Source organism: Cataglyphis hispanica, chromosome 10 (assembly GCF_021464435.1).
Source record: "Cataglyphis hispanica isolate Lineage 1 chromosome 10, ULB_Chis1_1.0, whole genome shotgun sequence".
Classification (NCBI taxonomy): Eukaryota; Metazoa; Arthropoda; class Insecta; order Hymenoptera; family Formicidae; genus Cataglyphis; species Cataglyphis hispanica.
This window is the reverse complement of record NC_065963.1, coordinates 890,486-901,992: the sequence shown is the minus strand read 5'-3', so window position 1 is coordinate 901,992 and position 11,507 is coordinate 890,486. Positions and strand designations below refer to the sequence as shown.

The 11,507-nt window shown below is 42.1% G+C and overlaps 2 protein-coding genes across 2 annotated transcripts; both read left to right on the top strand.

Annotated features, from left to right (window-relative positions):
• Nucleotides 1-348: 348 nt before the first annotated feature.
• Nucleotides 349-963, top strand: LOC126852467 (uncharacterized). Its single transcript, XM_050597306.1, has one exon. It carries the CDS (start codon nucleotides 349-351, stop codon nucleotides 961-963), a length of 615 nt encoding a protein of 204 aa, XP_050453263.1.
• Nucleotides 964-3,567: 2,604 nt separating this feature from the next.
• On the top strand, nucleotides 3,568-4,927 carry LOC126852466 (neutrophil collagenase-like). The gene is made up of 3 exons (XM_050597305.1): nucleotides 3,568-3,724; nucleotides 3,833-4,412; nucleotides 4,519-4,927. Exons 1-3 carry the CDS (start codon nucleotides 3,568-3,570, stop codon nucleotides 4,925-4,927), a joined length of 1,146 nt encoding a protein of 381 aa, XP_050453262.1.
• Nucleotides 4,928-11,507: the final 6,580 nt, after the last annotated feature.

The window sequence follows — 11,507 nt, the reverse complement described above, 5'->3', positions numbered from 1 at the left end:
GCGTTCATGTTCGAGGAGATTCGCTACGAGCTCGATGGGGTAGAGATCGATCGAAGCAGAAACGTCGGGATAACAAGCACGATCAAAAATTACGCGTCGCTGATGGTCGAGAAAAGCGGCATATTGCAAAACGCCGGATGAGATTTCGCGGTGAAGAGTCACGCTATCGACGATTTTAACTTCTGCGTACCTCTTAGCGTGTTGCTAGGTTTCTGCGAAGATTACAAGCGCGTCGTGATTAACGCGCGACACGAACTTATCTTGATACGAGCGCGCAACGATCACAATTGTCTCGTATCGCGCGAATCGCACGAACCTAAGATCGTTCTATTAAAGATACAATCGCGAATGCCTCACGTAGTGTTAAATGATATTAATAAATTAGCGCTATTGCGTACATTGGAAAGCGGAAGATATCTGAGCGTCGCTTTTCGTTCGTGGGATCTCTACGAGTTTCCGCTTCTGCAGAGCACGACCAAACATTCGTGGGCGGTTAAAGCGGCAACGCAACTAGAGAAACCGCGTTACGTTATCTTCGCGCTGCAATCCGGAAGAAAGAACGTTCTGCTTCAAGATGCCTCTATGTTTGACGATTGTAAACTAACTAACGTCAAACTGTATCTTAATTCGGATTTTTATCCCTACGACGATATGAATCTAAATTTCGAAAAAAATAAAATTGCGGTGCTGTACGACATGTACTCGAAATTTCGAAAAACGTACTACGGATGCGATAAAGACGAAGCACTCTTTAATTTAGCTAAATTTATAACGTTCGGTCCGATAGTAGTTATCGACTGTTCTCGACAGAACGAATCCATTAAAAGCGCTACCGTGGACGTTCGTATAGAGTTCGACTGTAAGGAGAACTTTCCCTCTAACACCACAGCCTATTGCCTCATTATTCACGATCGCGTAGTAGAGTATAATCCGCTTACTAACGTTGTGCGCAGAATCGTGTAGAATAATCTAATGTAGCGATAAATAAAAATATGAAGGGGGAATAAAACGCTTAAAAAGAGGAAATTTAGAGAAGCGAGCATTCTAACCTCGACTCGCGTCGAAGATGGACATGCCGATCTTCGCCGACCTTCAAGGTTTTATCGTTAACGAAAAATTTGTCGCGAAAGAGATAGCTATATTGAAAAACGGCAAAGAATTAACGCATCATATCTTTCGCTCGCCAATGTCGTGGAATTTATTAACAAAAGCGGAGAAAACGCAAGCTTGTTGGTTGATCAACAATCATCATCAATTGAAGTGGAACAGCGGACACGTTAATTACGGGTCGATGAAGAGACTCGTTCAAGACGCCGTTCGTCGTGGAACTAGTCCCGATTTTACAGTACGCATATACGTCAAGGGCTACGAAAAAAAGAAGTGGCTCACCGAGATCCTGGAAGGCGTCGAGGATCGCGACGTAACCGTCGAGACCATCGACGCCGATTTCGAGGACATCGGTCGACTAGAGATACTGAACGCTCCGCGGGCCCTTCGCTGCGGATATCACGCGAAGAATTGCGCATTGGAGAATGTTTGCAAATTGCGCGATTGGTGGTTGGAGCGAAATAACAGTTTAAGCTATATAACGATTTGAATTATATTTAATTTTAACATATATTATTAATATACTATTAAATTGTATATTATATTTTATATCATATTATTAATAAATTAAATTGTATATTATATTTTATGTCATATTATTAATATACTATTAAATTGTATATTATATTTTATATCATATTAAATATTATATCATAATATTATAAATTGTATAATGTATTATAAATTGTATAATATATTACAAATCTTTCAATTATATATTTTATTTAAAAATATACATATTAATACAACGATAATTGTTGACCGCGTATCCTCTATCTTCGCGATGCTTATTACGCTATATCATAATATTATATCGCGACCGCGATAAGAGCGAAGCGCGACGCGAGGCGAGACTAATTAGAAAAGGATAGGCTATATGAGAGAAAGGAAGCGAAAACGGAAAGAGTTAAATCACATCGTTCATTCATAATTACAAACGATTTTATTTTACATCATAATAAAATATATATTTATAATAAAATGTATAATAAACGTGTATAAATATTAAAATATAAATGTAATAATAAAATATATAAAAATTTATAAAATATTATATAAAAAATTGCGTAAAAAAATTATATAAAAATTATATATAAAATTATATATAAAATACGCGCGAACACGCGCGGGAAGCTCTCCATTTTATCTGCAAATAAAACAACCGTTATTAACAAATACATTTTTTGCATTATAGATAATTTAAATTATAAGATCGCGCAAAATACTCACCGCGCTACTTCTCGCTCGCGGACGACTTGATATCCTCGAGACTCACCGACGGTTCGCCCTCCTTGTCGCCGCGATCCCGGGAGTCGCGCAACGCCTCGCAAACTCTCTTAGCCTGCTCCGCGATTATTCTCGATTTATTTATAAGCTGAAATAGCGTCTCTCGAGCGATCTTCACCGAATCTTCTATTTTGCGTCTAAAAGAACAAAAAGTAAATAAATATATAAAGAAAGATAGGAAAAATTGAATAAAAAGATAAACGTTCTCGCGCGTTTAATACTTACATTAGTTCCAAAATCTAGTCGCTTCCCTCCACTCTAAACTCAATTTTAAACAATTCGGGGCTCTCATCTAACACCCCTTGCGCTGAAAACTATTTCTTGCTACCCTTTCTTGCAAATCGGTCACGATTTCTTGTAATATATTAGCCTTAATGGCTATAAAATCACCGTTAATAGTTACATACTCCGACGATTTTACTATACGATTTATCAAATCCATTTCGCGAACTATACTATTCCGCGAACAATAACACATTGATGTTCTCTACAGCGGTCGCGCATTTTATAAAGATGAGCACGCTGATGCGGATATCGCGATACGACTCAAACCGCAGATAATAATACTGAAAATAGAAAATCGCGAAAAACTCGAGAATCTTCTAAATATTCGAATCGTCGTAGAAAAGAATTTTCGAGATAAATATACATTTTTTACTAGATATACATTTTTTACTAGATATACATTTTTTACTAGATATACATTTTTTATTAGATATACACTTTTTTACTAGATATATATTCCAGTCGTATTTATCGCATAAATCTCGAATACCCGACCGATCTTCGTCGCCGTCGAGGAAAACCCGCTTCCTCGATCGAATCATCGGCGCATTCGCGTCTATCTCTTTTCTCTCGCTCTAATATCCCCCCACCTCATATTCAAATTCGAAAAGGATAAAAATAGACGTGTCCTTTAAAACGCGAATCAATCGCGTTTTAATCGCTCTTCTCTTTCTAGCGGCGACGCTCGTCGCTGCGACGTCCGCGACGCCGGTCGATCCGGAAAGGACGGAGGCGTTCCGCTTTCTGCGAACGTACGGTTTTCTGAGGGACGGCGGAAGATCGCTATCATCCGATAACGCGACGTCTCTGCGTCGCGCGCTGTCGCTGTTTCAAGAATATTATCAACTACCTGGTAATGGCGCGCTAAACGCCGATACGCTCAATCTCATGTGTAAATCGCGATGCGGTCTAGCGGACATTCCCGATCGCGCGTACAGCCCGTTCGCGAAGAAATGGTCGAAAACGAGACTCACGTGGAATTTTCAAGTGGCTAGCGAGGAACTCCTACGGACGACCGAAGCGGCGTTCGCGCTATGGGCGGCGAGTTCGTCGTTGAGGTTCGCGCGCGACTCGCAACGTCCCGATATATTGATATCGTATTGAACGGGCGCTCACACCTACGCGAACGTTGAAAACGGCGACGTCTGCCCAGCGGTCTTCGAAGGTCCGGGCGGGAGCCTAGCTCACGCGTTCCTTCCCACCGGAGCGGTCGACTTCGCTTCAGAGGTACACGTCGACGACGAGGAGCCGTGGCACGTGCTTCTGAACAAGAATCCCTCCGGCAAGTATCACCTGCTACTAACGCTAACTCACGAGATCGGCCACACCTTAGGTCTACAGCACAGCATGCGTAAGGACCCGGTGATGTTTCCGTATATACCCGAAAACGAGCTTCAATATCCGGTTAAACTAAGCGTAGAGGATATCCTCGCTGTACAGAATTTGTACGGATCTCACGACGACGGAGATCGGCCCGCGATTCCCGCGACCACCGCGACACCCGCTACCACCGTAGCGCCGACGACCGGCGTCGCGCCGACCGATCCGTCGCGCGCGGATCTTTGCGCTTTACGGCGCCTAGACGCGGCCTTAATAATGAATCGACGTTTATACGTATCTAATCGACGCAACGTATGGTCGATCGACCTAACCGAGAAACGCTACGGTAGACCCATGACGCTAACGGAATACGCGACGTTTCTTCTGAACAACTTCACGCGTCTATCCGCCGCGTATCAAAGACTCGGGCGATCTCGCTCTATTCGCGAACGACGCGATCTATCTCGCGGAATATCCCAGTTTTAAATTGAAACCTAATTGGCCTAGATCCTTTCACAGTATCGGATTTCCTCGAAACGCTAAAATTAACGCCGCGATAAACACGCACTCGGGACGAACCTACGCTATCTACGACGACGACAAAGTAGCGGAGATCGACGAGTGGCGCATGCTGGTCGTTAAACACGCTCCGTTAAAAGATATATTTCCCGGAATACCATCCGCGATAACGTCGGCCTTTCGATACATCGACGGTAATCTTTACTTCTTCGCTAAACGTCAATTTTACGCGTTTAACGAATTTAAGAACATCGTTACCTCGGCGGGTCCCTTCGACCTGCGCGTTCTCGATATAGAGTGCCCCATGGACGGACTATTACAAAAATTACGGGATCTCCTCAGTCGCGTCTATCGCCTCGACGACTCGATCGAGAACGCCGACGAGGACGACGAAAGCGACTTCCCGTAATATCTTTAAAAATACAATACGAAGGGGCGAAGAAGGGGCAATTTTGACGCGGATATATAAAGACCATCCTATCATTAAGCGCTTCATTATTAACGGCAAAGCTCGCGAACGAAACAACGAACGAAGATGTACGCGGAAATGGGATCATCGCAACAGCAACACTCCTTCAAGGATCGATCGAGATTCCCCGAACGAAACCGCGAGGATAACGCGGGATACTCCAAGATAGCTCGAACAGATAACGGGTTAGAACATCGAGAAACTTCTCTCGTATAAATATCTTTTATCACTTCGATCTCCTCTCTCCCTAATTATCCGCCTTCTATCCTCTTTCAGACAAAACAGCGACCGAACGCAGAGACGCGACGCGATCGCGCGACCTCTCAGAATCTTGGGAAGACGCTACCCATTAACGAAAACGGGATACAAACATCTGGAAGTCTGCATCAACGTCAGTCGACCGTCGTTCGTGGAAATCGTTCTCGGAGACACCCACGGTAAAGAGATCTCGCTAACGCCGGATACGTGGAAGAAGCTGCTCGATCTACGATCCACGCTCACGTCGTACTTTCATCCCGACGAACGCGAGGAGACGCGCCCTCCGGCGCCGATATATATCGGGCAATTGACGCTTCGATTCGGTAGACTAAACAATCTTCGAATTCTCCGTCTCGAAACGCGCAAGACTCGATTAACTATATCGAGAAATACCGTCATATACGTATTACATCTGGAACATTGCGTTAACTTCCTCGTTACGTTCTTGAACTGTTCAACCGCCTACACCGACAACAAGCTGACTCGTTTCCTCGACGTCACGGCGAGTGTTCGCGACCCCGCGCTCATCCCCGCGACGATACGCGACAGCGAGAGCTTCGACCGCGACGAACTAATCGACTGCGAGCTACAGGCTCTGTTCTTCGGAAATTCGTAACACTATCTACGTATTCGCACCTTTGTATTATTAATATATTACGAAATACTTATACGCACGTTTATCATAAATTGCACATGTATCATGATACAAAATAAAATCTTTTATAACTCGAAACGACGCTATTTAATTCCCCTCGTCTTCTCTTCCTTTCCCGCGAATAATCTATCCTCCTCTAATTAGTCCCGCGCCACACCTCGCTCAAATTTTATTTAAAAAATATTTATAATACTTTATCGTTTAATATACTAAACCGTAACATTTACACTATAGTACACAAACGCACATTGTATATTATACTCGCGTTTTATCCTAAATAAAGATTATTATATAAAAAGCATTCGACGCCTAATAAACGGCGCGCTCGAAGCGGCGCCCGTAAAACCGCGATCGACGCATCGCCCTCTAATTAGACGCATCGCGCTCTAAGCCGCGCCGATAAGCAAACCGCGAATCGTCCTTCGACTCACGTTTTATCCTAAATAAAGATTATTATATAAAAAGCATTCTACGCTTATTAATAAACGGCGCGCTCGAAGCGGCGCCCGTAAAACCGCGATCGACGCATCGCCCCTCTAATTAGACGCATCGCGCTCTAAGCCGCGCCGATAAGCAAACCGCGAATCGTCCTTCGACTCACGTTTTATCCTAAATAAAGATTATTATATAAAAAGCATTCTACGCTTATTAATAAACGGCGCGCTCGAAGCGGCGCCCGTAAAACCGCGATCGACGCATCGCCCCTCTAATTAGATGCATCGCGCTCTAAGCCGCGCCGATAAGCAAACCGCGAATCGTCCTTCGAAACCAAACCCCCCTCGCCCCTCCTCCACCCCTCGCTTACGACGGCGCGCGCGAAATCCCCCGCCCCACGCCTCTCTCGCCATACGTACCCCGCCTCTGCTACCGCCGTGCCGTCTCCTCACCTCCGAGATATCATTCTATCTTACTTTTTTATATACCTATCTCTCTTACTCTTTCAGCGTTTCTTAAGAGCGAAGTGGACTAGAAGCGGCCTAGATTACCTACTGACGAGTATCCTGTAATATTATATTTCGCTATGGTGTCATTGTTATCGGTTAGTCGCGCTTCTCCGGGATGGATCTCGTGTGCGCTTTCCGATGGGTCGTCACGTTTTCGCTCAGTCTTCTCGTAGAGTTGGCTTTTTCAAGACAAATTAGGTTTTTTGAGCGAAAAAAAAATTTTTTTTTTTTTTTAATAAATCATGGTTTCATATTGTGTGCGTTGTTCGGAGGTACTGGATAACTCTAACTTAGCTATGTATCGGGCTTGCAGGAGCGACCCTTTGGGTGGCCCATCGCTGTTGCTCGATTCCTTTGAGCGGGCCTGTGCGGCCTAATAAATTCATCATGCGAAATTCAAGAATTCCAACACAATCCGGGCCGATACTTTGAAAAAATCGGAGAACTATATTTTATTAAGGAAACATGGAAGTTAGTAATTAAATTGGACCTAACCACATTAAACAATAGATATGAACAAATATCTAACTATTTAAAAGTAATTAATTAAAACCGAAAAACATGTACAGGAGCCTTTTCGCTTCGCGTTTTTGTCGATCGCGTGACAGGTGCGCGTGAAGTGATGGAAGTGGTGCCACATCCGCGGTGTGATTTGGTACGTGTGCACGACGTGTTGCGGGCGCAAAATTGGTATGATGTCCGGCGTTTTGCCGAAATGTATACGGCGTGTGTGTCATCCTCTTTCTCATCTTCCATGTCTTCGGATAGCCTCCGTTTTCGGGAGTACTGGGCCCTGCCTCGAGGTGGTGTGTCCCAAGGTTTCCGGGGGCATCACCCGGTGAGGAGTAGCGGCATCCCGCTTCGAGCGCCTGGCCGTTTCCGCAATAATTAAGGTAAGTGTTCTAATTTTCAATAAATTGTTTAAGTCTATTGGTATGCATGCGCATGGTTTTTCTCCCCTTTTTTATCGTATAATTTACGTCAGAATTCTTTTCAATTATTGTATACAGTCCGGTCCATAGTGATTCGAGTTTTTTGGATCGTCCGCGTCGGAGTGTTTCATCGTACATTAATACCTTGTCACCTACTTTAAATTTTATTTCTCTAGTATTTTTATCATACTGTTTCTTGGCTTTTATTTTTTCTTCTTTTATACATTCTTTTGCGAACTGATTCGTGGCTCATAGTTCTTTTAGTTTTTGCGCGTAATCATCGTAATTATACGTCGGTTTCGGCGGTCTCGTTAGTGACGTAGGTAACTCCGCTTGATGTCCGTAAACTAGTTCGAAAGTGTATCCTGTGGCTGTATGTGGCGTTGTGTTGTATGTAAACATCACGAACGGTATCCATTCGTTCCAATCTGTCTGATCTTCGTTTATATAGTGTTGCAAATATTCGGCTAATGTTTGATGCGATCTCTCTAACGCGCCATTACTTTCCGGGTGATAGGCGGTTGTTTGTATTTTATTTATTTTTAATAATTTGCACATATTTTTAAATATTTCGCTTAAAAAGTTTGTGTCTTGATCAGTTCGGATTTTTTCCGGAATTCCGTGTTCTAATACAATTTTTGTAATAAATTTCTTGCTAATCGTGTTCGCTTCTAGGTTAGGGATCGGTATCGCTTTACTAAATTTCGTTAAATTATCTTGGAAGGTTAATAAATACTTATTTCCATTTGTTGTGACGGTTAACGGTCCTACAATATCTAGGGCGCATTTTTCAAACGGTTTAATGGGCATATCCGTAATTATTAACGGTACTTTATTTTTTTGCGATAATTTATTTTTTTGGCAATATTCGCATTTGACTATATATCTCTCAACATCTTTTGTTAATTCAGGCCAATTATGAATTAAGCGAATTCTTCGTATAATTCGCTCGATTCCTTGATGTTCTCCTGTGGGTGCATCATGATATTCGTATGATATCTGTTTCTTTTCTTCCTCCGTATATGTTTTTTCTTCGTCGGAGTGTGTCTCTTCTTCTATCGCTAGGATTTCTCGTTCTTCCTCCTTTACCTCATTCGTATCTCAGATTATGTTGCGACTCAGTGCATCGGCGTTAGCGTTCACTCGTCCGGCCTTATGTATGATTTCATAATCATATTCTTCTAATTTAAGTCTCCAGCGGATTAATCTTGATCCGGGATCATTGACATTAAAAAGCCATATTAATGGTTTATGGTCGGTTACGATTTTAAATTTTGTGCCGTATACATATGGCCTAAAATGTTTTACGGCCCATACGATCGCTAGCAATTCTTTCTCTGTCATATTATAGTTTTGCTTCGCGCGAGATAATACTCTGCTTGCGTAAACAATCGGTCGGTCATCGCCGACTTTTCCTTGTGACAACACTGCTCCGATTGCATAGTCGGATGCATCGTTGGTCACTGTAAATATTTGATTAAAATCTGGAGATCTTAGCATTGGCGTCGTCATTAATTTTTCTTTTAGTATTTCAAAAGCGTTTTGTTGCTCCATTGTTCATTCAAATTTTCCGATTTTCTTCGTAGTTTTGTCAACAGTTTTGCTATTTTGGAAAAGTCTTCAATAAACTTCCTATAATATCCGGCTAAGCCTATGAATAATTGTACGTCCTTTATTTTTTTGGGCGTTGAAAATTCTTTTATTGCCGTTAACTTCGATGGGTCCGGAGATATTCCGTTCTCCGAAATAATATGACCTAATTACTTCTTTGCGCAAAAATTCGCATTTATCCAGTTGTAATTTTAAATTATTCTCTCGGAGTCTCTGCAATTTTTCCTTGAATCGTTTGTTGTGGTCCTCTAGGCTTGATCCGCAAATCACGTCTAAATAAACCAGACATTTAAGTCCTTGCATTTCTGTTAGCACTGAATTCATCAGACGTTGGAATGTTGCTAGCGCATTTTTTAGTCCAAACGGCATTCTATTCATAATGTCCGTAGGGTATTGAAAATACAGTTTTATTTTTATCTTTTTCGATCATCGGTATCTGGTGATAACTTAATGCCAAATCTAGAATAGTAAAATATTTAGCGTTTCCTAACTGGTCCAATATATCCGTAATGTTGGGCAATGAATGAATCGCCTATTGTCAGGTCATTCAGCTTCCGGAAGTCTATTACTACTCGGAGCTTAGGTTTTCCCGATGGATCTGCCTTTTTAGGTACCACTAATAATGGTGCATTCCATTGACTTGTGCTGGAACATATAATTCGATCCTTTAGCATTTATTGCAGTTGTTTGTTTACTTCCGTCTTGTGCTTCTCCGGAAGGCGATACGGTCTTACGTTCACCGGCGAGGTATCGGCGCGCATGTTTATCTCGTGCTCGACCGTCGCGGTGCATGTCAGTGGTTCTCCGTCCACATGAAATATATCACAAAAATCTTCGCATATCCGTAAGAGTGCCTGTTTTTCTTCGATATTTGCTGGGTGCGCAACAATTGTCAGATATGTACGTTTCGCGAGATTTTAGGTTTTGAATTTTTTCTCGTGTGTATCGTATACATTTCAGACGTCGTGTCGCTCTCTATTTCTTCGAGTGCGATAAGAGGCGTTTGCATCTTGACTTCTCTGTCTGTAGTATTAATGAGGCTAACGGGGTACGTGTAATCCGCGGCGTTTACTATACAGTTCCCTATATATACTCCGGGTGCTTTTTCTTCTGCGCGAACGATTCCTATTCGGTTCTGATCCGTTGTTGCTTTTATTATCGTTTCACTGCGCGGCTTTAAAATTATTTTATTAAATGGATTTATTAAATGGAAGTTTAGCACGGCGTTTCCTATTTTTAATTGGTTGTGTTTATAGCCGCAGGTTACGGAATGTTGACGAAGGAAATCGATTCCTAAAATCCCTTCATATTCGATTGGAATATCGTCTCTTACCACGTAAAATGCATGTTTTACTTTTTGATTATTTATTTTAATTGTACCGTACATCTTTCCGATGTGTATATTTTGTGTCCGATTACTCCGGTGAGCGTAATTTTTTCTTGGATGTGTGCCATCTTTCAAATGCTTTAATTTTATTAATGATATAGAAGAGCCTGAATCATACAACATTTGTATTTTCTCATTTTTTATCTGTCGTATGGTAATGGTTACTAATAATAATTCGTTTTTTGCTCGATTACGCGGTGCTCCTTTTATGTGTGTAACCTGATATTCTGAGTCGCGTTTTCTTCCTAGAATTATTTTTTTCTTCTCCGCTGCTGCTACCATCGGATTCCGAATTTCGTTTAAATTGATGCGGTAATCTTTTCGACTCGGGAATGTTTTCGTTTGATTTTTTATTATTTTCCTTTGATTTATCCGCGTGTTTTCTCGGTCGTTCGTTTAAGCTCCAACATTCTTCACAGTTGTGCCCGGATTTTTTGCAGTATTTACAATATTTATTTATTGTGTTTATTTGTGAGGATCTCTCTGATTTTGGGAGCGCGTATCGGCTTCGACAGTCGCGTCCGTAATGTCCGTTTTTTCCACATTTGAAGCATTGAGGGGGCGAACTTCGAGTTTGTCGTGAATTGGTTGATTCGAATTTATTCTTAAAAGCCGTTAAGTTTTGTCGGTCCAAGTAATTTTTCTTCAGCGCTCGCGCCCGTTATTGCCTCTTGAAGCGTCGTATATCTTTGAGCGCGTACGAGCACCTTGAGTTCGTCACGAAGTCCGATTT